This window comes from Podarcis vaucheri (assembly GCF_965113315.1).
Source record: "Podarcis vaucheri genome assembly, chromosome: 8".
NCBI lineage: Eukaryota > Metazoa > Chordata > Lepidosauria > Squamata > Lacertidae > Podarcis > Podarcis vaucheri.
Genome location: NC_138766.1, coordinates 93,420,360 through 93,447,002, shown reverse-complemented (window position 1 = coordinate 93,447,002; position 26,643 = coordinate 93,420,360). Strand labels below are relative to the sequence as shown.

At 49.0% G+C, this 26,643-nt stretch overlaps 2 protein-coding genes across 3 annotated transcripts; both read left to right on the top strand.

Annotated features, from left to right (window-relative positions):
* Positions 1–38: 38 nt before the first annotated feature.
* LRRC14 (leucine rich repeat containing 14) lies at positions 39–18,281 on the top strand. Of its 2 annotated transcripts, none has more exons than XM_082235724.1 (4): positions 39–191; positions 10,173–10,527; positions 11,328–11,969; positions 16,915–18,281. In XM_082235724.1, the coding sequence occupies exons 2-4, from the start codon at positions 10,205–10,207 to the stop codon at positions 17,483–17,485; spliced, it is 1,536 nt and encodes a 511-aa protein (XP_082091850.1). In that variant the 5' UTR covers positions 39–191; positions 10,173–10,204; the 3' UTR covers positions 17,486–18,281. The 2 variants fall into 2 exon arrangements, with proteins under 2 accessions (XP_082091850.1, XP_082091851.1); XM_082235725.1 differs by lacking the exon at positions 39–191 and adding an exon at positions 625–1,007.
* Positions 18,282–19,215: 934 nt separating this feature from the next.
* On the top strand, positions 19,216–25,895 carry LOC309539250 (uncharacterized protein). The gene is made up of 3 exons (XM_082235226.1): positions 19,216–19,349; positions 21,353–21,441; positions 24,149–25,895. The coding sequence occupies exon 3, from the start codon at positions 24,150–24,152 to the stop codon at positions 25,737–25,739; it is 1,590 nt and encodes a 529-aa protein (XP_082091352.1). The 5' UTR covers positions 19,216–19,349; positions 21,353–21,441; position 24,149; the 3' UTR covers positions 25,740–25,895.
* Positions 25,896–26,643: the final 748 nt, after the last annotated feature.

Sequence of the window (26,643 nt, the reverse complement as noted above, 5' to 3'; positions counted from 1 at the left end):
GAGAGGAGGGCGGGGCGTCGGCGGCGCCCCGTCCGCGCCTGCGCACCACGTCCGCGCGGCGCTACGGCGGCTGCGAAGGGGACGGCCGGCGGTGCGCGCGCGCAGGAGGGTCTCGGGGCCGCCTCGGGATGGCCTGAGGGGAGAGCGGAGCGTCGCCGAGAGAAGGAGCGAGGAGTGGTCGCGGGGGCCCGGTAAGACCCGAGGCCTACTACGGGAGAGAGAGCCCGGTTCTGGGGGGGGGGTCGCTGAGGGGATGTCGTTGCCATGGCGACGGGAGGGGTCCTCCGTGACAGGAATGCGGCGGTGGGGGAGGGGCGTGGCGGCAAACGGCGGGGGGGAGGGGAGGCGGGGGAGCCGCGCAACAAAAGAAAGGCCCGGCCTCGCCTTAAAGGCATCGCCTTGCTTTAAAAATGGCCGGGGAGGGGGGGGCGCCGGTTTCCGCCCCTGAGGCCCACGGAGCGGGGGGGGAGGGGCAGCCCCCCCCCAGTTCGGATTCCCCTCACAGTCGGGCTCCTTCTGGGCCGTAAGAATCGAGCTCCGTCTCCTCCTCCCTCCCCGCCGAGGCGCCTCTCCTCAGCCTTGGAAGCGGGCGGCCCCCGCGGCATCGCCGGGCTGGGAAGGAGGGAGGGAGAGGAGGCCTCCTCCCGACGGGACACCGGTGCCTGGATGAGAATTGGGTCCGATTCGATGTCGCAGCTGCCGCCGGTCGACCGATCGTCGCAGATCGGCTTGCGGTCCCCGAAACGCAGAAACACGTAGCCTTAAGAACAAAGCGATAAACCCCACCCCGCGGTTGCAAAGGCCCCACGCGTTGTATAATACCAAGCGGAGGCCCGGGAGGGGAGGAATAATGCCCGATCGCCTAAAGGTGTCGCCCGGGAGAGCCGTCCACCCAAACCGGGAGCCTCCCGGGGTGGGGAGAACATCACACAAGCGCAGGAAAGGCCCAATCTCGATTACCGCAGCTCCCTATGTTCCTCTGTTGCACGCCAAAATGGCTTCTACAGGTAGAAAATCAAACCATTTTATCAACGTTACTTTCCTTTCTTTCTTTTTTTTTGTAAATAAATTTTTATTTTTCACAGGCAGTAAACAATAAGGATGCAAAAATCAAAGCACAATCTAACATTTGAACTTCTGATACGGAATTCTACTATTTTGCAAATCTTCTTTTGAGGCTCTTTAAACCTCAAGACTTCCTTCCACCCCCTTCTACTGGTTCTTTACATCTTACACCATTCTCTGCATTTTGTTAGCATTTTTATCCAATTCTTACTCTAGTACCTTACTGCTTATCAGTGTTGCTTTCAATGCCATAACCCACCCTGGGACCTTATGGCAAAGGGCAGGTAATAGTAATAAGTAAATAAAAATAAGAATGCACAATATCAAATCCATTGGGGCACGAAAAGCATTCATATATATGTAGCTGTTGAGCACTATCTTAGAAGAGGCAAAAGAGAGAGAGAGAAATCCTTTCTGTCATGGTGTTGAGACAGCCTGGATTGCCAACAGGTTTACTGTGATCTCCCAGAGATCATCTGCCACCATGACCAAGGTGATTTCCATTCTGAAACCAGGCTGGAAGCCAGCCTGGAATGAATCCAAATAATCAGTGTCATCCAGGACTGTCCGAAACTGGAACAGCATGACTGATGCTAATACCTTAATTAAGAACAATAAATTTGACACTGGATAATTGTTCAGGTCAATAGAGTGGTTATTTTATGTATACAGTGGTGCCCCGCAAGACGAATGCCTCGCAATACAAAAAACTCGCTAGACGAAAGTTTTTTCCGTTCGCGATTTGCCTCGCAAGACGAATTTCCCCTATGGGCTTGCTTCGCAAGACGAAAACATCTCGCGACTTTTTTTCTTTGACTAAAAACAAAGACATGTTTTGTTTATAAAGTTAATTTATTTTCCCTTCAATTTTTGAACTGCTCTTTACAGTATGTGTGACTTTAAAGAGCAGTTAATAAACTGTTGTTGTACCAAATTTGGCTTTGTTTGGACTTTTTTTGACCATAGGAACGCATTAATTGATTTTCAATGCATTCCTATGGGATTTCGTGCTTCGCAAGACGAAAAATTCGCTAGACGACAAAAATTGCGGAACGAATTAATTTCGTCTTGCGGGGCACCACTGTATATAAAAAAGGAGCTGGAACACTTCTTGTCTTCAGGGCAGACAGAAGGTCCCAGATTTGACAAACTCCCTACAGGTAATTGTAACAATGGACCCCTCCTTTTTGGCAAATGAGGGAATAATGAAAGCTTTCAAGTTTGTGATTTCAAGAGATTGAGCATGCTACCCCTTTTCAGTTACCTATGCTGATTAGATCTCCCTTGTCTATATCCAAATGGAGTGCGCATCCACTGCACTATCAGCATGATACGATACAATATCTTTATTGTCATTGTCCCATACAGAACAATGAAATTGAAAAATCTACATAAGACATTCAAAAACCCCTAAAAACTCTGAAACCCCATTTTAAAATACAATATACTCCTATAGAGACTCCTTATACTGCGTTTAAAACCAGAATTGCATTTGGGTAGAAACTGTTTCTCAGACGGCTAGTCCTAGTCTTTATAACCCTGTACCTTCTTCCAGAAGGCAGAAGCTGAAAGAGATCATTTCTGGGGTGCGCACTATCCTGCGCTATCTCTGCAGCTTTCTTATGGCACCTGGAAGCATAGATTTGATCTAAGGTGGGAAGAGTGCACCCAGTTATTCTCCTCAGTCTTTACAACCCTGGACAGCATTGTTTTTTCCCTGGCTGTGCAGCTCCCAAACCACACACACAGACCATAAGTTAATACACTCTCCACAGGACAGTGGTAAAATGCCATCAACAGGTCCTTTGAGAGATTGTTGTCTCCTCCCCGGGGCACAAACCTGGGCAGTGAGTATGGAAGTCCTGGGCTACCCAGACAACAAGACCCCTCTCTCAGCCTTGCTGATGTGGTCCACAGGAAAGCAGAGCATTACGTTTGGTACCAGCTTGGCTGCAAAGTTCCTGGATGGAGGTGTACAAGGCGCCATCCAACCGTCTTAGGGACTCCACTCTGGATTTTTGTAGGGTTTACTCTTGAGCCTTTTTTTCTCCCAAAGATATCCCTCAAGGCAGCGGAGGTTTAGGGTCAGATTTTGCCTTCTAGATGGTCTACTCTCCCAGGTGGCTGACCCCCAACCGCCCCTTACAACCCTCTGCTCAATGTGCAGAAACTGCTTTGTTAACTGTTGGAGCCCCTCTTGGTTTTGTCCTCTCAATCCACCAAAGCCTATCTTTGCATCCAGGGGGAGTAGCTAACTCACCAAGGGTTTGAGACCCATCAGCTACCCTCTTCTGATTTAGCCGGCTGGGTCCCTTCTAACTCTACAATTGTAGGAAGTAGATGAGGTTAATTAAAAACAAGGCTGGGGGAGGGATATAGTGGTTGGAACTCGATTCACTCTGTTAGTCTTCAGCATTTGTGGTTGTTGAAAAAACTGAAAGCATTCTCCCCCCCCCAAAAAAACAACAACAACAAAACTGCTAGGGCCTAAATACCAGTAATTAGAAATAAGAGGAGAGGGAATCAGATCAGAGGCTGGATGCTTTTGCTTGATGGAATTCCTACTTTAGGCTACTAATTTCACAAGAGACTAGGGCCCTGCAGGACCTGACATCCTTCCGCAGGGCCTGCAAGACAGAGCTGTTCCACCAGGCCTTTTGTCAGGGCGCAGCCTGACCCCCTCCTCTGGCAATCTGCACAAAATTTTGCTTGATGGTTGCCATTAATTTGATTTTAATTTGATTTAATTAATTTTATAATGAATGTTTTAGAATGTTGGACTATTTTGATTGTTGTTAGCCGCCCTGAGCCCGGCTTATTATTATTATTATTATTATTATTATTATTATTAATTTAAATTGCAACACTTTTTTGTAAAATTGTTTGCATTTCTAATTAAAACCCAATGGTTGTCTTTCAGCTGGCTGAATATCATTTTTTTAAAGAAAAAAATGTTCAGTGTGTTTTTCAAGTTTATTAAGAAACCCTTTCCCCCCTGCTCTTCATTAAAAACTGTTCCACGACGCCTGCCCTAAAAAACAAAATAGTCCCTATTGTCAGGCATGACATAAAAGGGAAGAGGAGGAAGAAAAAGCACTTAGGCTTCAGTCATTGATCTGCTGGAATGGAAACAGGTAGCCAGGTGGAATGGCTGCTTCAGGCTGAAGTTCTGAAGGCAGGTGGTTTCTCAGCAGTGCTGATGGGGCAATCCTGCTTCCCTCCTCACCCTCTGCTCTGCAGCCTAATGGCATGGAAGTTAACAAAGCACCTCTGAGCTCAATGGTTCTTATTCTCAACACAACATCCCTAGCCATGCTCCAAAAACCTTTAGTCTTGATGGTGCCATAAGACGCTTACTAGCCAAAAATCAGCATTTCCCCATAGTCTGATGTTTGTGCCAGAAAACAAGAGTGTTAGTAGTTCATTTATATCAGTTCAAATAATGGATCATATATACTTGAGAAGGGGGAAATCTTAAAAATTTGGAAGGGGGAAGTAATGTCAAGTCCAGCCATAATTTGTAGACCCCTTGAACCACCCCATCCTTCAAGGAATCATTCATAACTACTGGTACAATGAAAGTGGTAGCTCTCAAACCTCAAAGCAGCTTATCTCTGGGTGGCATACTTGCCCATAATAATCTGACAAGAAGGCATCTTGGTTGCATTTGTCTCTGACCTTCATAACAGTACGTTTCTGAGCACAATTCAAAGTGTTGGTTCTGTACAGCAGCAGCAAGAACTCTCATCGCAAAGCATTGGAAGACACAAGATCTACCCACCTTGGAAGATTGGCAGATGCAACTAATGGATTATATGGAGATGGCAGAAATGACTGGCAGAATCCGAGACCAGGGAGAGGAGACGGTGGAGGAAGATTGGAAGAAATTTAAAATTTATTTACAGAAATATTATAAAATTTATGAATGTTAAGGACATTGAAATGAATTGCAGGGGCTTTAGCAACAAAGTAAAATGTAAGATTGGATTAACAACAGATAAATTAATAGGATATGAATTTGCTGAATTAATTTTTAAAAAGGGATACAAGAATGGGAGACGTGAGGAAGTCGGGAAAATAAGTTAATTGAAGATGAGAAATTAAGAAAGGGAATTTTTTGTTTTTTGTTACTATATGTGTTTTTATTTATTTTTTCTTTTGATGTGTTTAATGTTTCCATTTTTGTATTGTATTGTTTTTTTGTGACTTTGTATTTTCTTTGTCTTTGTACGCTTTTTTATTGTGAAAACTTAATAAAATATTTATATAAAATAATAATCAAAGTGTTGGTTCTGACCTTTAAAGCCCTAAACGGCCTTGGTTCAGTATACCTGAAGGAGCGTCTCCACCCCCATCGTTCTGCCCGGACGCTGAGGTCCAGCGCCGAGGGCCTTCTGGCGGTTCCCTCGCTGCAAGAAGCCAAGTTACAGGGAACCAGGCAGAGGGCCTTCTCAGTGGTGGTGCCTGCCCTGTGGAACGCCCTTCCAGCAGATGTCAAGGAAATAAACAACTATCTGATGTTCAGAAGGCATCTGAAGGCAGCCCTGTCAGTGGCGTAGCGTGGGGGGTGCAGGGGGGGCCGGCCACACCGGGCGCAACATCTGGGGGTTAGGGGGCGCAAATCCACGGGTTAGGGGGCGCAAATTACTTGCCTTGCCCCGGGTGCTGACAACCCATGCTACGCCACTGAGCCCTGTTTAGGGAAGTTTTTAATGTGTGATATTTTACTATGTTTTATATATGCTGAGCACCAGACACACACACACACAGTGGTACCTCGGTTTACGAACTTAACCCATTCTGGAAGTCCGTTCTTAAACCAAAGCTGTTCTTAAACTTTGATTAAAAAATAATCAAAGTGTTGGTTCTGACCTTTAAAGCCCTAAACGGCCTTGGTTCAGTATACCTGAAGGAGCGTCTCCACCCCTATCGTTCTGCCCGGACACTGAGGTCCAGCTCCGAGGGCCTCTGGCGGTTCCCTCGCTGCAAGAAGCCAAGTTACAGGGAACCAGGCAGAGGGCCTTCTTGGTAGTGGCACCCGCCCTGTGGAACACGCCCTCATCAGATGTCAAAGAGAAAAACAACTACCAGATTTTTAGAAGACATCTGAAGGCAGCCCTGTTTAGGGAAGCTTTTAATGTTTGACGGACTACTGTATTTTAATATTTTGTTGGAAGCCACCCAGAGTGGCTGGGGAAACCCAGCCAGTTGGGCAGGGTATAAATAATAAATTATTATTATTATTATTATTATTATTATTATTATTATTAGGCAGGGTATAAATAATAAATTATTATTATTATTATTATTATTACTACTACTACTACTACGGTGTCTAGATGCAAGCACTTGATTGACAAAGTGTAAAAATGACATTGACCACAGCAGGCTCAAGTATGTGGTTGATTCCTTTTGCTTGCTTGAAGTAGACCCCCTTATCACTTGAAGGAACTCTGCTGGCTGGAGGAGAGGTGGGCTTCACCACCATCATAACCACAAAGATGGCTCTTTAGTGGGCTCGAGTCTGTGTTTTTTTTGGGGGGGGTCATCCTTTTTTTATTCTTCCATTTTTGCACTAATGATCAACCCAACCGTTTCTTTGCCCTCAAAGTAACACAGCACTAAGATGAGACTGTGGTTGGGGTGAAGACACTTGGGAGTAGTTGACCAATGCCATCTCATTTCCAAGACATGCATATATCAATTTATCTTTTCCAACTTTAAACAATGCTTATGGTGGTTTATAACATGTAAAAAATTACATCATTACAAACATAAGAAAAGTAGTCATAATAACCTCAAAAAGTACATAACCAAAGTGGACAAGAGAGCCTAGGCAAGACCCTCAGCCATTAACCAGAGGAAAATTCCCCCAGAGACAGCAGGATACCACACATGATCCATAAGTCTCTGAGAGCACACTGTCACACTTCACCCCTGTGAAGGTTGGAGACTGCATACAGTCCAAATCTGAGGGACTTCCGGGTTGGCGCCACCGGCAATGGCAGAATTCCTCTGATTGGGAGGAATTTGCTTTGTGGAAATTCGGGTCTGGCCGCCACAGCGAAGGTGGAGACCCACTAAAAATCACAGGCGGGTGAAGCCTGTGAACGTGGGATTCGGCGGGCACCTTTTGTGCCTCCCCTACTCGCGGGGAAACACGGTTTCGGGGATCCGGAGCGATGTGGGGTGAGCAGCGCGGTGCTTCGGATCGACTGCTTCTTCCACGGAGCGAAGCCACATAGCTGTTGCCAGAGAGCGCTGACTTTTTCCTGTGGACAATTTGATCTTAAAGCAACTACCCGTGAGTAGAGTGAAGAATTGGATCTTTAAAACGTCTTAATTTGGCACCGAAACGGGGAGGTTCAAAACAGGAAGTCCACCTCCCCTTTTTGTAAATAAGACTGAGGCAAAGAGGCTACAAGCTAAAGTCTTGGAAAGCCTATTGTAAAGGACTAAATTTTCATCAGTAAAAAATATTAAACCCCCCTTGGAAGCAGGAGAAGAGGGGGGAGGCTTTGGATTGTATATCCCTGCAGGAGTGAGTGAGGAAGTTAAAATACCACCGTTCCGAACCTGGAAACGGGCTGCCAGTAAAACCGATGTGTCTTGGAAGGTTCATTGACAGCGAATAGAACGTTCAGTGACAGCTAGCATAAGAGAGATACATTGTTTCCATTGTCTTCGACTGTACTTAAAAAGGAGTAAAAGTAACGGAAGATTGAAACAATCTTACTGAACTTTATTAAAAAAAAAGGAGGAAAGTAACTGAAAATTGAAACTAACTTTGGATTATTGAAACTGTGTTTAAAAGAGGACATACTGACCGATACAAATACAACTCGCTTTCCCCTAGTGGAAGCTTTTGAAATTGGTTACTTGATAGGAGCTGGGCTAGGGGAATTTCCAGCTGCAAGATAAGAAAGTGTGAGACTTTGGAATTGACCTTGAATCTTTTAAGTGTTATGGCAAACGGAAAGGAAAAAACAGATGAGATGTCGACAGAGGAGGCCTTAGTGGCTGCATTATTGAAAATAAACGATTCGCTGGAACAACTCCACAAGAAAACAGATGCGAGAAATGTGAAATTGGATGTTGCAAATATTGAAATTGATTCAATTGTAGAAAATTTAAATAACTTAGGACAAAAAGGTGAATACTAATTCAGAAACCACTCAGAAACTGACACAGGAATCTACTTCGATATGGCAAACTGCAGTTGAAGTCAGGGGAAAAACCCTTGCTGCTGAATCTAAAATAATACAACTGGAGAGGAGAGTCCCATCCATACAAAGACAACCTGACGAACATAAGTTGACATTCTTTATGATTGAACTTAAAGAAGAACGGATGAATTTGAGGACCAGAGCCCTATCTGAATTGGAAAAGGAAAGCTTGACAGAGTTTCAGGAGGCGATACTATCATTGGTTGAGAAAGAGAGGTATTTGGGGGTTAGTATGACTGCCAAAAATGTGAATTCGCTTAAGGATAACTGTGAAGGATGTTGGATTGAGGAGAAGGGGGATTTGGAAATATGGACAAATCAGAAGTTGTCACTGTTGGGCCGAGTTACTGTGGTGGGGATGAGGGCTGCTGTGTTGTTGGGGATGTTGCTTTTGTTTCAAACACTGCAAGTCTCGGATGGGATGGAGGGTTTCAGGAGGTGGCAGAGGGATGCTCCTAGAGTTGTTTGGCAGGGCAGGAAGCCTCGAGTAAAACTTAAGATATTGATGGATGCCAAAGAAGGAGGAGGACCTGCCCTGCCAGACCTTTAAATTTTGCTGTGAACCATCTGCTTTTTGCTGGTTGATAGAATGGTTGCTTTTTGAAAACATTGAAGCGTTGGACAATGGCAGATGAAATTGAAGGACTATATGGAATTGGCGGAAATGGCGGGCAAGATCCGAGACCAGGGTGAAGAGTCGGTGAAAGAAGACTGGAAAAAGCTTAAAGACCATTTATACAGATATTGTAAAATTAAGGAATGTTAGAAAAATGTTGGAATGAAATTATATGGCTTTAGCAGAAATGTCATAAGGAATTAGGTATAGATAGATTAATAGAAAACTAAAGGAAAAGTATGGCAATAATGTGTTAAGATAATTATAGAACAGAAAACAGAGTAAGATGGAAAGGAATTGCTGAAACAAATAATAGAAGTGGAATACAAAAAGGGAGGTAGGAGGAGGTCGCTGGAAATAAGTGAATGAAATATAAGATATTGAAAATGTTTGAGGTGTTTTTAAACTGTTTTTGCTTGTTTTTGTTTGTTTGTTTAGTCTATGTAGCGATTTTGTATTGTATTTGCATTGTTTTTTCTTTTTTCTTTCTTTGAAGTGTTGTGTTGGAAATGTTAAAAAATTAATAAATATCATTTAAAAAAAATACAGTCCAAATCTGACACAGTGTTGGAGCTGGGGTGGGTGTTCATTATTGTGGCAGCTGGTGCAGTATGGAAGTTCCAAGATCCATCGTCATTTTTGAAACTCATTGAGTAGCCTTGCACAAGTCAGTTTCCCAGCCAGTGCTTCTGTAGAGGTAAAAGATGTAGGGAGGCCTTTTTAATATGCACTGAATGTTTGTGTAGTGGTTGGGAGTTACTCATGCGTAATCCTGCCCGGTTTGAGCATCGGATTGCCTGGTTAAACCCTCCGGACTGCACAGCCCATCTCAGCGTGGCTGCCCTTAGTCACTCGTAGAATCTGTCTGTGGGCGTTTCTTAAAGCGCTGCCAACATAAGAGTTGTTTGACGCCCAATCGTTTCCGCCTCTCACTGCACGGGAGTCTCCTGCGCAGGGTGGGCGTGGGCAGCGGGGTGCCTGGGCTCTCCTCACTAACTTCCAGCGAAGAGTCCTGGAGCCCCTGCACCTCCTGGTCCCGTTGCTCTCCTGGATCCCTGGTGTTACACTTATTCCCTTCCCCTTCTTCCCAGCTGAGTCTCCCCCTAGCGCTGGGACCTTCTCCTGCAGAATCAGAGACCCTCTCCTTCTCCCATGCCTCTGATGTCAGTTCCCTGACAGTTTGGAACTTTTATGTTCAAGCGGTGTATTTTATGAAATAAAAATAAACTCAGTAATAAATCTAACAGAAGCTATTCTTTCCTCAGCTTTCTGGCTTGCCGTCTGCTAAGTCGCTGCCATGAACTCCCTGGTGTTCCTCTGCTCTCAGAAGGTTGTCGCTGACTTTGATAGCCTGCAAGATGCCTTGGGCTTCCTCCCGAAGGAGCTCTACCCCGTCTTGTTCAAAGCGGCCTTCATGGACAAGAGGACCCTGTCCTTGCAGCTGCTCGTGAACACCTGGCCCTTCCCAGTCCTCAGTTTCCAGAAGCTGCTGCGGAAATGCCAGCACTGCGAACGGGCCCTGATCCGGGAGAAGCCCAACAAGTACTGCATCCAGATGGTTATTTCGGGAGTTGTGACATACCTAATCAAGCTGCTGGAGAACCGGCGTGGCAGTAAGAGGTATGTGATGGTCTATGTAATTTGCTCTATGCGAGGCTGCCCTTGAAGCTGTCCCAGAAACTCCAGCGGGTGCAGAATGCTGCGGTGAGGCTCCTCACGGGGTCTCTGCCATGGGAGCATATTCACTCAGTGCTTTTCCAGCCGCACTGGCTCCCGGTGGAGTACAGGGTCAGATTTAAGGTGCTGGTTTTGACTTTTAAAGCCCTTCATGGCCTAGGACCCTTGTACCTACGGGACCGCCTCTCCTGGTATGCCCCACGGAGGACCTTAAGGTCCATATATAGCAACACCCTAGAGGTCTCGGGCCCTAAGGAAGTTAGATTAGCCTCAACCAGAGCCAGGGCCTTCTCAACACTGGCCCCGGCCTGGTGGAATGCTCTGTCTCTTGAGACCAGGGCCCTGCGGGATCTGATCTCTTTCTGCAGGGCCTGTAAGACAGAGTTGTTCCACCTGGCCTTTGGCTCACAATCAGTTTGATTCCCTCCCCCTCTTTCTTTTTCTTTTCTTCTCCTATGAAGAGATTGCTCCCTAATTGTTTTAATGTTGTATCTTAATCTTTTAAATTGTATTTTAATCAACTTGTTTTTATTATTGGTTGTTAGCCGCCCTGAGCCCGGTCTTGGCTGGGGAGGGCGGGGTATAAATAATGTATTATTATTATTATTAGTAGTAGTAGTAGTAGTAGTAGTAGGCCCCTGGGCGTCTCCTAAAGGGTGTGGGCAGAGGTGGGCAGGGAGAGGTACCTGGGGGGCGGGATTAGGGTTGCCCTAATGGCTGTTTTTGTTTGGCCTCCCTGGCAGCAAAGGGCCGCAGCAGCGGCTGCAGATTCTCGACATGACTGGCCTCCAGGACGAAGGGCAGGGCCCAGAGAGCATGAGTCTCTGGTCCCGGACAGTCACGCTGGCAAAGGCTTGCCTGGACATCTCCAAGCAGCAAGGCAAATGGACGCGGCGGACGTCCAAGCGGAGAAAAAGCCCCTACAGCAAACCCCCGGGGCCCCCAGCCCTCCCCCCCGTCTCTGTGGACGTTTGGGTGGACCTCTTTGTGAACAGCACCTCCTACGGAGTCCTGAAGGACGCCTTGCAGATCAACAGCTACAATGCCCTGCGGCTGAGGTGCCGGGACTTCCGGGCAGAGGAGCTGTCCATCGCCAGCACCGTGGGGCTGCTGGAGTTCCTGGACCCGGTCGGCGTCCGGCAGGTGGACCTGAGGTTCAACAACCTGGGCCTCTCCGGCTTGCGAGTCGTCCTCCCCCACCTGACCAAGTTCACCAACCTGGCGAGCCTGAAGCTGCCCTACAGCAACGTGGATGTGAGGCGCCTCACCGTGGGCATGGAGGGGAGCCTGCAGTACTTTGCCAACCAGCTGAGCCGACTGAGATGCCTCAAGGAGCTGAATCTGGGGTCCTCCCGGCTGTCCGGCAAGCTGAGGCTGCTCCTAGGGTAAGCGGCTGAAAGGGGGGCTGTGGGTGGGTGGGTGAGCTTCTGCTAATACCCTACTTTGTCACACAGGGCATCGTTGTCGTTTGGCATCGGTTTCTGTTTTCACGCGAGTAATAATACCAACAATAAAGAGAAAAGAACAAAGCAAAAAAGGAAAGGAAAGCTATGAGGAGAGAAAAGGGAGTGGTAGAATTCCAGTAGCAGCCTAATAATAATAATTTATTTTTTCTACCCCGCCCATCTGGCTGGGTTTCCCCAGCCACTCTGGGCAGCTTTCAACAAAAGATTAAAAATACATTAAAATATCAGTCATTAAAAGCTTCCCTAAACAGGGCTGCCTTCAGATGTCTTCTAAATGTCATATAGTTGCTTATTTCCTTGACATCTGATGGGAGAGCGTTCCACAGGGTGTGAGCCACCACTGAGAAGGCCCTCTGCCTGGTTCCCTGTAACCTCACTTCTCGGAGAGAGGGAACCGCCAGAAGGCCCTCAGAGCTGGACCTCAGTGTCCAGCTAGATGATGGGAGTGGAGGTGCTCCTTCAGGGATACTGGGCAGAGGCCGTTTTAGGGCTTTAAAGGTCAGCACCAACACTTTGAATTGTGCTTGGAAATGTATCACTGTCCTTACGTATATTAATCAATAATGTTTTTCCATAGAAGTCCATAGCACACAGGGCATAGTTAGGAGAGTATGGAGCTCAATCCCCCAGGAGGCAGTGATGGCCACCAACCTAGCTGGCTTCCCTGTACAGTGAAGGCGGTGAAGGTCCTGTGTGAGTGCCTGGAGGCGGTTGGAGGATGGATGGCGGCTAATGGATTGAAGTTGAATCCTGACAAGACAGAAGTACTGTTTTTGGGGGACAGGGGGCGGGCTGGTGTGGAGGACTCCCTGGTCCTGAATAGGGTAACTGTGCCCCTGAAGGACCAGGTGCGTAGCCTGGGAGTCATTTTGGACTCACAGCTGTCCATGGAGGCGCAGGTCAATTCTGTATCCAGGGCAGCTGTCTACCAACTCCACCTGGTACGCAGGCTGAGACCCTACCTGCCCGCGGACTGTCTGGCCAGAGTGGTGCATGCTCTAGTTATCTCCCGCTTGGACTACTGCAATGCGCTCTACGTGGGGCTACCTTTGAAGGTGACTCGGAAACTACAGCTAATCCAGAATGCGGCAGCTAGACTGGTGACTGGGGGCGGCCGCCGAGACCACATAACACCGGTCTTGAAAGACCTACATTGGCTCCCAGTACGTTTCCGAGCACAATTCAAAGTGCTGGTGTTGACCTTTAAAGCCCTAAACGGCTTCGGCCCAGTATACCTGAAGGAGCGTCTCCACCCCCATCGTTCTGCCCGGACACTGAGGTCCAGCGCCGAGGGCCTTCTGGCGGTTCCCTCATTACGAGAAGCGAAGCTACAGGGAACCAGGCAGAGGGCCTTTTCGGTGGTGGCGCCCGCCCTGTGGAATGCCCTCCCATTGGATGTCAAGGTGATGGACAACTACCTGACATTCAGAAGACATCTTAAGGCGGCCCTATTCAGGGAAGCTTTTAATGTATGATATTTTAGTGTTTTTTGGTTTCTGTGGAAGCCGCCCAGAGTGGCTGGGGAAACCCAGCCAGATGGGCGGGGTACAAATAATAAATTATTATTATTATTATTATTATTATAAGTGTTTTAGGTCTGATATTTTACTGCGTTTTTATATTTTTCTGGAGCCGCCCAGAATGACTGGAGTGAACCAGTCAGATGAGCAACACATCAATAATAAAATTACTATCATTACTAAAAGACGAATAGACAAATTCATGGAGGAGGGAGCCAGTGTGGTGTAGTGGTTAAGAGCGGTGGACTCGTAATCTGGTGAACTGGGTTTGATTCCCCGCTCCTCCACCTGCAGCTGCTGGGTGACCTTGGGCCAGTCACACTTCTCTGAAGCCTCTCAGCCCCACTCACCTTGTGGAAGAGGAAGGGAAAGGAGAATGTTAGCCACTTTGAAACTCCTTAGGGTAGTGATAAAGTGGGATATCAAATCAAAACTCTTCTTCCATCAATGGCCACCAGCCATGATGGCTATGCTATGTTTCTGAAGACCAGCTCCTGAAAGTCACAGGAGTAGACAGTGCTCTTTTCTTTGAGTCCTGCTTGCTGGTTTCCCACAGGCATCTGGTTGGCCACTGGGAGTACAGAATGCAGGACTAGGATAATGCAGGACTAAGTAATTTCGTTGTCCCCGAAGGGGGCAATGACAATAAAGATATTCTTATTCTTATTCTAGATGGGCCACCTTTGGCCTGATCCAGCAAGCTCTTCGTTCCGTTTTTAAGCATCCACTCTACAGATCATGCATTCAGAAGTCCAGTAGGCAGACCACGATTTAAAACTGATTAGGAAGATAGGCAGCTGTCTTTCCCTGAACCAGACCCCTCATCCAACTTGCTCTGTGTTGTCTACACCAGGGTAGCCAACTTGGTGTTCTTCTGCGGGGGGTGTTGAGCTCCCAGCACCCATCAACCCAGCCAGGGCATTTTGGGAGTCGCAGCCACTGGAGGGCATCACTTTGCCTTACACTGACTGGCAGCAGCTTTCCAGGATTTCAAGCAGGGCATAGTCCCAGTTCTACCTGGAGATGCCAGGGATTGAGCCCTTGAGCCTTCTGCATACAAAGCAGATGCTGACCTGCAGCCTTTCCTTGCTTTTCTTTTCGACCTCCTTAACACCGCTGACTCCATGGCGCAGCAGCCTCTCTTTTTTAAAAAAATAATAATTATTATTATTTTTCTCCTTAAACAATATTTTCAACAGTACAATAACATACACAGTTACTTTCAGCTCTGCCAAGCCTGTGGCTTCCCTCCCTTCAGCTGGTTTTCCACTTTCAAGTCCTATCTCACACTTTAACCTCCTGTCCACATTGTAGGATTTATGTCACTAGTCCTGCTAGTGTCTTCAGATTTTTGCAATTATTATTCAAACATACAATAAATTGACTCCAGTCCCTTGGAAATTTTTGATTGTCTTGGGCTCGAATCCTGCAGGTCAGTTTGGCCAGTTCTGCAAAGTCCATCATCTTCGCCTGCCACTCCTCAGTCGTTGGTAATTCCTGTAACTTCCACTTTCGGGCATTAAAGCAGCCTCTTCGGGTGAAGCATCAGCCTGTGCAAAACTGGTTTGGCACAACACATGAAAATTCAGAAAAAGAGAACTCAAATATACCTGTATCCTTGTGTGGATTCTTGGTTCTGCACGCTGGTCCCTCTTTAAAAGGAGGCTCAGTTTTCAGGCCCCAAAAGTTTGTAAATTGTGTAATTAGCAGTGGTTGAGATAAAGTCACAGCGTAAAGAGGGATTTCAGCCCTTTTCCAGAATACTCCCATGTCATTCTCGACCTCCCTCTGGTTTCTGTTTCTGGTTTCCCTCTGCTCCACCAGACACTCATCCAGCACTCCACTCACAGTTTTTTCTAAGGGTGGGGGGAAGAAGTTGGTGCTTCTGCAGACTTTGGAGTGCATGAAATCCACTGATACCTTCCTCTTACGCATCCGTGGTGGCCTTTTGGCTACTGTTGTGGAACTCCCTCCGTATGGAAGGAAAAACTCTCCACACACATTAATGACATTTGACATCCTTTGAAGGCACACCTGTTCATGCAGCCTGTGTGGGGAGGTGTGTGAATGAATGATCACTGGAGCTCCTTTTCCTGGACTGTTTTTCTGGGTATTAACTGAACTTCTCAGTCAGTGTTCGAAACTCCCATTGTTCTAGGCACATTTTGCGACAGGGAATTTCATTAGTGCGAGCAGTTTCTGAGCTCTGCGCACAGTACTGCGCCTAAGAATTCAGAGTAAAACTGCAGAGTGGAAGAAAAGGAGGACTTTTTCTGCCTCCCCTCTTCCAACTACTCTGTGAAGACGAGACCCTCTGAAGAATATTAGGCGGGTGGGCAGGGGAAGGACCAGACCATGTGAAAAATGAACATAATATGTAATGTCTCACAATAAATTAAATTGATACGTAGAAAACACAACTTGAAAAAATGTATATTTGTAAACTAAGGAATTTTTAATACAAATATTTTTAATGAACATAATATTTTAGCTGCAGTTGATTCATTTTCAGCTTTGTATTCTTGTTATTTAACAAGCGCGCCTAGACATTCCATTGTTGTGCCCATAACCTAGGTTTAAAGTGCCATTTAGCTCCTAGCTTTCATATCTCAGTTTCTAACACTGTTCTCAGTGTTGAACTGTATTTACTAAGCTGAAGTTTTGTTTACGTAACCCACTCATGAGATCTTGCATAAAGAGCAGTATGTACAGTGGTGCCCCGCAAGACGAATGCCTCGCAAGACGGAAAACCCGCTAGACGAAAGGGTTTTCAGTTTTTGAGCTGCTTCGCAAGACGATTTTCCCTATGGGCTTGCTTTGCAAGACGATAACGTCTTGCAAGTGTTCCGATTTTTTTCGCTTTCCTCCCCTTTTTCTAAGCCGCTAATAGCCTTTTAGTCGCTAATCCGCTAATCTTTAATAGTCGCTAAGCCGCTAATAGGGTTGATTCGCAAGACGAAAAAACCGCTAGACGAAGAGTCTCGCAGAACAGATTAATTTCGTCTTGCGAAGCACCACTGTAAGTTGGAGAAGTAAAGAAGGATCAACACTCAGAGAAGGAACTGGCTGACTACGGTGTGAGTGGTCTAGATCCCACTCTCCCCCCCCCCCCCCAATTCTTGTCAAAAGGCTCCTAGGGTAATTATGCTAAATAACAAAATAATTCCTGTCCTCAGGCTTGCAGTCTAATATGACAGGACACAAAAGGAGAAAAGGAAGGAGAGAGAGAAAAGTTGCTAGTTTGCAAGTAAAAATGCTTCAAATGTTTGAAAGTAATCCGGGGCTGAATCAGCTGGAGGGCGTGTTGAGAGTGTGTAACGGTGGCCCTTTTCCTGTCTCCACAGTGACCTGCAAAGCCCTTTGGAGAGCCTGGAGCTGGCCTTCTGCTACCTTCTGCCCAACGACCTGGCCTACCTGTCCCAAAGCCTCCACACCCCTGCCCTGAAGAAGCTGGACCTCAGCGGAAACAACCTCTCCGACTGCCTCCTGCAGCCTTTCCAAGGCCTGCTGATGGAGGCCGCCCCGACCCTCCTGCACCTGGACATCATGGAGTGCCGCATGATGGACACCCACCTGAACGTCCTCCTGCCGGCCATCTGCCGCTGCTCGCGGCTCCGCTACCTGGGCGTGTTTGGCAACCCCATCTCGGCCAAAGGACTGAAGAACCTCCTTCACAAGACGGTGGGCCTCTTGGACTTGAAGCTGGTCATCTACCCCTACCCGGTAGACTGCTATGGGGATGACCTGCCGTGGCCCCCCACTTCCTCCAACCTCCTCAACGGCAACGTGGACGAGGAGAAGTTCTTCCGGGTCAGCAACGAACTCCAGCAGATGCTGCTGAGCGCCAACCGGGCAGACGTCACCTGGACCACGAACCTCTGCCGCCACAATAGTCTGGACTTCTTTAGTTTATAGCCCCACGCGCATCTCCTGCCAAGAGACAAGGAATGGGGCTTGTCCTCTCCTGCTGCCACTTGCCTGCCAACGCTCCCTGTCTTGCACCGTACTGCAGTGGGCCAGTTCTGACTGCCTTACCTGCCCTGGTGCATCTCAGCCAGAAAGATCCACCTGGGAGAGCCTTGCAGACAGCACCTTGAGTGGCTGTCTCTGCTCTTTCTTCCTGCCAGGAGAAGGATGCAACTGCCTTTGCCTGCTTGCCCTCCACCTTAAAGGGGCAGGCAGGCAGGCAGACGAGCCTTGCATTCCTTCCAGTCAGTGGAAACAGCGCTGTAATGACTACGGAAGGAGGGAACAGGCAGGCAAGTGGTGGCCAGGAGAGAGGAGCGGATGAAATCTGCCCTGGTGTGGTGGCGAGTGGCGGATGGGTATTTCTGTTAACATAGAACGGCTAGCAGTGAATGCCAGGTCAAAAGCACGTGAGCCCTTTCTGGTGCATGTAAGAATACCGGGGGTTAGGTTTTGGATTTTTTTTTTCTCCCCCAAACATCTATTTTGTAACATCTTAGTTAGAGCTTAGCAAAGTGGATATTACCGCCTCTCCTTCTGTGTGTTTGATGGGATTGCCAGAGGTCATTGGGGTGGGTGCCTTTGAAATGTTTTGGTCCCTTTCAAGACTTGACAGGAGCGGGAAGTTTGTCAATCCAGAACCTGGAATAAGGCCTAAATATTGTAAGGGCCGAAGGAAGGGGAGGTGAGATTATATACAGAGAACTTTGGGACCTGAAATAAAAGATGACTTGCCTGAGAGCAACCAAGGTGTCTGGCGTTTGCTTATGAAGAGGGTTCAGCTCACATAAAAGCGGTAAGAGAAGTGTTCCCATCAGTGGGTTAGATACAGTTCTCCTGAAAGCCCAGTAATATCTGGCTTCTGGCTGTGGGGAGAAGTGGGTGTTGAAGTGAGGAGGGGATTGCAGGGTCTTTTTTTGAACAGCTTTTTCATCTCGCTGGTAGCCTTTGCCAATGTGGTATCCACAAAATGTTGCTTGACTACAGCTCCCCTCAGCCCCAGCCATAATGTTTTTGTGACTCTTGCTATAGTTTCATGCACACAAGTAAAGGATAAGCGGAGGCAACCGAGTGTTAACGGAGCTGCCACATGAGCAAATTGGGATGGATGCTCAATAAACAGATGTGAAGCCTAAACCTTGCCATGAGCAGGCCTAGAGAGGATGGCATCCCTACGACCAGCGAGAAGATCTTTAATGATTGCTTAACATGCAGATGTTGAGTCAGTGGGAGTTCTTCCTTGTCATTTCATCTTCCTGTGTGGAATTTTTGCTTCTGGTGCTGCTATTTATGCACAGTACCCACAACCCTTCTGCCCTCATGCACACATGATATTCTGAATTTCACCCCGACCCCAACTTGAGATGTGTTGATGCTTTGAGTCTATCCGTCTTTTCACATTGAGAGGGAAGGCAAATCAAGATCTCCAATACACTGCTTTATAACCTTTGCAATTTGCCAGCAATTGATGCTTAAACCTTCCCTGGCCTTGAGCAAAACAAATCAGTAGGAGCAGCACTAGGAAGGATCTCCCCTCCAAAATGTGTTTTTGTCAAGGTGTGAATGGACCACACACCTGTGAAGAACCCAGGAAGCAGACTGGATGCTCCTACTTCCAACTTGTGCTGCCAAAGGCTCCCCCCACCCAACCGCCTGTGATTGGCTGCACACAGGCCATGATGCCACAATTGTAGTGATGTCAGCATGTGATGTTGGGAGCCCCCAGAATTTCTCGGCCCATGTAAGAGGTGGCTGGAAGGTCCTGCAGAAGGGAGAGAACGGGCTGTGCATGGGAGCTGCCATCTGTATATAGGTATGGCACAAAGAGGCTTCCTGTGGGAACAGAAATGGATACGGTTCACCTGGATTCAAGGCAAGGGAGCACCGCTATCTCCCAACTTGGCCACCCGCCATTTTAGTTCTCCTTTGTCAAGTAGTGCACAGTCTGGCCTTCCAAAAACCCATAGCCAGACCCACTAGGCACCCAAACTCCCAATATCAGCTGCTGTAGATGTGCAGAGGTTCCGCATCCCTGTGGCTTGCCTCTTTGATTCCCAATGGGCTGTGTTTAAAACTATAATTAGTTGAGAAGTATGGGCTAAAATAAAATAAATATTGGCAGGTGTGCGGCATTAGCTCTGAGCTAATCTGGGCGCTCTGAGCCCGGCCTTGGCTGGGGAGGGCAGGGTATAAATTAAAAATTATTATTATTAGTAGTAGTATTATTAGTATTATTATTATTAGAAAAGGCAGGTTCTGGGATCACCTTCATAGGAAGGGAGTTTTGGTTGCAAGGTTGGACAGTTCCTGTCTGGGAGATGGAAATTTGGGGAATGTGTCGTTATGCAATCGCCTCCCCTCAAAAAGGACATTGTAGAGCAACTCCTCTTGTGAAGAAAGGTTGCCGCATTTGGGACTTTTTAGTTTAGAGAAAAGGGGAGTCAGAGGCAAAGTTTATAAAATGCTGCACGGCATGGAGGAAGTGGAAAAACGTTTGCCTCCCTCTCATAATGCTAAAACTCGCAGACATCCAAGGAAACTGAACATTGGGAGGTTCAGGACAGATAAAAGTCCTTCATGCAGTGCGGAGTTAAAATGTGGAATTCCCTGCCACAGGAAGCAGAGATGGCCACCAACCTGGATGGCTTGAAAAGAGGACTGAACCAATTCATGGAGGAGGGGGTTACGGATGGCTCCTAGCCCTGGTGGCTCTGCTCTCCCTTCACAGCTGGAGGCAGCAATGTTTCTGAATGCCAGTTGCTGGAAATGGCAGAAGGGGAGAGTTGCCCTTGCGCTTGAATCCTTCTTGTGGGTTGACCTTTAAAGCCCAAAAGGGCCTCAGAACGGTATACCTGAAGGAGCTTCTCCACCCCCATCGTTCTGCCCGGACACTGAGGTCCAGATCCGAGGGCCTTCTGGCTGTTCCCTCGCTGCGAGAAGCCAAGTTACAGGGAAGCAGGCAGAGGGCCTTCTCGGTAGTGGCACCTGCCCTGTGGAACTCCCTCCCACTAGATGTCAAGGAAATAAGCAACTACCTGACTTTTAGGGGACATCTGAAGGCTGCCCTGTTTAGGGAAGTTTTTAATGTGTGACATTTCAATGTACTGTATTTTTCGCTCTATAAGACGCACCAGAACCACAAGACGCACTTAGTTTTTGGAGAAGGAAAACAAGAAAAAGAATATTATGAATCTCAGAAGCCAGAACAGCAAGAGGGATCGTTGTGCAGTGAAAGCTGTTCTGGCTTCTGTGATAGCTGCGCAGCCTCCATTCGCTCCGTAAGACGCACACACATCTCCCCTTACTTTTTAGGAGAGAAAAAGTGAATCTTAGAGAGCAAAAAAATACGGTATTTTTAATCTTTGTTGGAAGCCGCCCAGAATGGCTGGGGAAACCCAGCCAGATGGGCGGGGTACAAATAATAAATAATAATTAATTATCCTGCAGGCTCCTGGCTGGCCACTGTGAGAACAGGAGGCTGGGCTAGGTAGATCACTGGCCTGATCCAGCAAGCTTTTCTGACGTCTTCTGAAAGAGGAGGGGCCATTTGTGTTTCTTAAACAAGACTGCCTAGTCTGAGCTAAACTAGGAACCGGTTGCTTTCCTTGGGTAACTGATGGAGAAGGTTGAGGTGAGGCAGCTGCAGGAAGCCTTGGATGAAATGGATTATCTAGGCCAGCCTTCCCCAACCTGGTGCCCTCTGGGTGAGGTGGACCAAGCCTCAGTCAGGCTGTGACTGTGAGAGAGAGAGAGAGAGAGAGAGAGAGAGAGAGAGAGAGTATCTTGTGATGCTGTGAACAGCTTCTCTCGCCGCAGGGTATATCCAGCCCTATGCCTAACCGGAGGGAGGCAGCTGTAAAGAGGCAGAATCAAGGTGGCAGAGCTGACATGGTTGCCTGAGAAAGGTAATAGACCACCATCCCTTTTACCCCTGCCCTATGGAGGGGGTGGGGTGGAAGGGAGGCAATCCGGCCCTCCTGGCCTCTCTCTCTGGCCCTTGAGAAACTCTCTCCAAGCTACACCTCCTCCCCCAGCCAGCAAGTTTCTTTTCTGCTGCTCAGAAGGGAAGGAGCCTAACCATTGGATTGAAATTCCAAGAAAGGAGATTTTGACTAAACATTAGAAAGAACTTCCTGGCGGTAAGAGCTCTTTATTATTATAATTTCATTTGTATATATATATATATAATCATTATTCAGCTGTGGAATGGACTCCCCCTGCCAGGGATTCTTTAGCTGAGATTCCCGCATTGCAGGGGGTTGGGCTAGATGACCGCTGGGGTCCCTTCCAAACTCTAGAATTCTATGATCCTCTTTCCCAGGCCAAACACCTTGCATCTCATCTTCCTTGAGGGCTTTTGCCTGGCTGGAAAGTGTAATCAAATTCAGAGGTACAGTGGTACCTCAGGTTACATACGCTTCAGGTTACAGACTCCGCTAACCCAGAAACAGTACCTCGGCTTAAGAACTTTGCTTCAGGATGAGAACAGAAATCATGCTCCGGCGGCACAGCAGCAGCGGGAGGCCCCATTAGCTAAAGTGGTGCTTCAGGTTAAGAAGAGTTTCAGGTTAAGAACGGACCTCCGGAACGAATTAAGTACTTAACCCGAAGTACCAATGTAATGGCTCTGGATGGCCTAGGTGACACCCAGGGAGCAGGGTGCGAGCTGAGCATAGAAACCGCCCTCTTCAACAAAGTTAGAATGGTTATGTTCCCATCTCCACCTACTTTTGCTTAAGACCCTGCCCACCACTAGCATCCGGCCCTCGGACAGTTGTGCAGGAGGGAATGTGGCCCCCGGGAGAAGTTCCCCCAGGCCTCTTTTGGAGCTACATTCTGCAACAGGCAAGCAATCCACCAAATATCCGCATCGTTACCCGCAGGCCTGCCAAGACTCCATTCCTTTCCCTTTTGCTCATCCTGAAGGCTGCCAGTACTTCTGTCCTGGCTGACTCTCGCAGCTGTGTCCATGAGCACGTAAGGAGTGGAACTGTTCCCGCATTTCGTTCCCCTCCTGGCTAGGTACCAGAATAGACTTGTGCCAAGCTGCAGGGTGGCAGCGGGTGGGGAGAGAAATGGCATTATTTATTTCATTTATGTACTCCAAGGTGCATCTAATAACAGTGGAAGCATGGCATTATAGCATTGGGTCGTCTAGTCCGGCCCCCTGAAATGCAAAAATCACCACTAAAAAATCCCTGACAGATGGTCATCTGACCTCTGCTTTAAAATCTCCAAATAAATCACCAAGGGAGTCCGTTCTACTGCCAAAACAGCTCTTCCTCTCAGTAAGTTTAGTCAGAATCTCCTTTCCCGAAACTTGAATCCGGTGGTTCGGATCCCACTGGCTCCATCTTCCATGTGACACCCCTTCAGATTTTTGAAGATGGCTTTTATGAAAACCTTCAGAAGGGAGCAGTCTGTACCTGCTCAGAGGTACTAAATACACAAAGTTGTTGTTTTTAAGTTGCTTTGTATCTTTGAAACCTTTTTTTTTTTTAGCTCCTTTTTGCTGGGCTGGGGGAGGCAATCTGCCTGTGCTCAGAGACACAGAGTCAGAGGTTCGAGAAATGGGGCAGCTACTGTGAAAACTTATCATTTAACTTTATTTATTGAAAATATATATTTATGGGCACCTTCCTCTGGCAGAGAGCAGTGCCCAAGTGTGGCTTTTTCAAAGACTTTTAACACTAACAGGGAACTGCTGGGCAAATTGTGTGTGGTGTGTGGTTTGTGTGTGTGTGCACTTGTGGAAGCGCATCCACACACATGGCAGAAGCTGAATGTTGGGAGATTCAGGACAGATAAAGGCCCTTCTTCAGGCAGCTCACAGTTAACCTGCGGAACTCCCTCCCACAAGAGGCGGTGATGGCCACTATCTTGGGCGGCTTTAAAGGATTAGACAAATCCAAGGAGGAGAGGGCTATCAGCGACTACTAGCCATGATGGCCAGTTGTTGGAAGAGAGTGTTCTTGTGTGTTTGAATCCCAATTGTGGGTTTCCCATAAGGGGCATCTGGGTGGCTGCTGTAAGAAAAAGAGGTTGACTAGATGGGTTATTGGCCTGATCCAGCAGCCAGGCTGTTATGTCCTTATGGAACCTCCAGCTCCAGAAGCAGTCTATCTAGGTTCTTTGGGTCACAGTGAGAACAGGATGCTGGACCAGACGGATGCTCTTCAGACGTTGTTAGGTAGCAGAAGGCTTGATGATGGGAAGGGGAGCGTGAGAAACCAATGAGTTAACAGCAGAGGGCAAATTTCAGGGGAGATGCAGAGAAATTATACTTAGGGGCTGCATGGTGGAGGTCTTTGACTAGAAGCTTGAAGCTGAGGTGGATGGGAAAGGAAGCCATTCTGAGGAGCTTTGAGGGCAAGAGTGGCACATTTACAGTGATGGGGAGAGGAGGAGGAAAGCATCTTTGAGGTAGGATTAAAAGCCAACAGAAACACGGGCCATTCTAGGGGAAAGAGGTCACAAAGTGGAAGGGTATCCCCCTAAAATGCAGCAGGGTGGAGAGGAGACAACCCGTCCACCCTGGGACCTCACCTGAGGCCCAAAATGGGGCAGGGATTCTGGTCGCTGCCTGATGCCTGCCCTTTCCGCCCCTTCCAGGATGGAGACCTACGAGGACCACCTTTGGTGCCCCTACAATTCCCAGAGCGGGGAGGACGAGGACGACAATGAGGAGCCCTACCACGACCCCCACCTGGCCAGGGTGCGGGCCCGGAGCACAAGCCGCTCCCGCCAGCGCTCCTCCTTCCTGGTGGACGAGCTAGACATGCTCATGGACAAGGCAGCCACCACCATCCAGGCCACATGGCGAGGCTACCTGGTGCGGAGGCGCGTCCTTCGGGAACACGCTGCCGCCTCGGTCATCCAGGCCGCGTGGAGGCACTTCATCACCCGGGAGTACGCGGCCCTGCAGCGGGAGCAGGTGCCCTCGTGGCAAGGGTATAGGCAGGAGCATCGGGTTGAGAGGAGGAGGAGGAGGAGAACGACGACAACGACGAGGAGGACGACACCCTCCCTGGCCTCCTTCAACGAGGGGAGCAGGTCCTGGGGTGCCCCGGAGATGGACAAAGAGCAAGCTACGATCATCATCCAGGCACACTACCGGGGCTACAAGACCCGGCAGGCCCTCGCAGAGTGCAGGCGGGCAGCCACGACTATCCAGGCGCACTGGAGGGGCTACCGCACCCGGCAGGAGCTGGCGCAGATGCCACATCGCCCTGCCCACCGGCCCGGCCCGAGAGGGACCTACTACGGGCAGCCCAGCTACATGCCCGGGAGCTCCTCTTGGGTGGGCCCCTACCCCAGGAAGCACTGGCGCAAGTGTCTCGTGGGAGACCCCGAGGAGTGGGCGAGCAAGGTCCCTCGGACTCAGTCGTCACATGCGAGGGAGCACCCGGGGGGAGGCAGGAGAGAGCACCTGCAATTCCGGGAAAGGGAGCGTCCGGAAACCCGAGAAAGGGAGCGCCCAGAATTCAGGGAAAGAGAGCAGCCAGGAGCCAGGGAAAGAGAGCGCTCAGAGCCCAAGTCGTGCCCCCGCTGCGGGAGATGCACCACTGTGCGCGTCCTGGTGGGGGTTGGCAAGGGCCCGCCCTCCGAATCGGACATGGACGACAGCGAGTGCGAGGGGCACGCCCGGCCTGCGTCTGCCAGGAGGAAGAGCCCGGCTCCCAGGTCGAGAGGGTCACAGTCGCCTGCCAGGCCCGAGCCTTACGGGTCCCATGTGTCCTACCAGATGGGCCCCAGGGCCTATTACCCCGGGAACCAGAGCATAGCGTCTGAAGACCAGCCGCGGAGGCAGGGCAGGGATCACGGAGGCCTGAGCCAGCGCTATTCCACGGGCCACACGTCTGCCCGTCCCACGCGGGACCGCAACACAGCACGGAGCCTCTCCTCCACCAGCCTCAACCAACAGGGAGCACCCAGCGCGGGGACCTCCGAATGGCTTTATGAGAACTACTATGCCCGCCGGATGGGCGAGGGCCAGAAGCGGGTGTTCAAGACGCGGAAGCAGATGTGGCAGGTGGCGCGGGCAGCGACCCTCATCCAGGCCTTCTGGAGGGGTTGGAGGGCACGGCAGATCTTGCGCCAACAGCAGGAAGCTGCCATCAAGATCCAGTCCGCCTATCGGGGCTACAGGACCAGGCTGTACCTCATTGAGGCCGGAGTGCTGAGTGAGGGAGACACTGAGTGACACCCGGCCCTTAAGAATACGGGGCCCAGTGGGAGCCCGATCGGGAGGGGCGGGCAGGCTGGTGGTCGTCGCTGGGTGGCTGTTCCCACTGCAGCCTTCTCCTTCCTAGTACAAGCAAACGAGCTTACATCCCAATAAATAAATCCTAATTACAAACCTTTCGGAAAAGTCATGTAAACGTGGTAGAACCTAGAATTTCAAGTATTGCTGGGAGGGAACTGGAACTGGCAAAATGAGGACCAATTGTGTTCTGCCAAAGCAGGGAGTGGACAGGAACCAGGCCCTGAAAGTTGACAGCGACCCATCAAAGTAGCTGGAAGACATTTGCTGGCTTTGATTCCTGCATTGCAGGGGGGTCATGATGCTTGGGGCCCCTTCCAACACTACAATTCTGTGTGTGCTGGGCCCAGGGTTAACCTGAGCAACGTGGTCCAGGTCCAGTCCCAAATCCAAGGATTCTGCGAGGAGTCAGTCCAACAGGGCCAAGGCAGGATACCAGGCTAGGTCAGGCACAGGGTCTCAGGCAGATTCCAGCAAGCGGCAATGTTGCTACCGCAACCTGGGGCAGGGTCCAGTAGCCTTGCGGCCGGTCCTGATCCCCTGGCGACTCACCTCCCTATTTTGCCCAAAGGCGAGCACTCCTCCTGCGAGTACTCAGGTCTCTCCTTCTCTCAGACCTCAGTCTCTGCAGCTCAGGAGACGTCGGTGGGTTACTAGACCCAGGGGCCGCCTCAGCCTCCCCTGACCCAACCGGTAGTGGAGCAGCTGTAAGCGATGGCCCAGCTGGAGGCAACGAGGGAATCCCCGAATCTGGAGCCAGGGCAGGCTCAGCCCTTGACTCGGCCCAGCTGGTGCTTGTTGCAGGGGAACCCGTGCAGACTGGGACGCTTCAGAATCAGGCCCC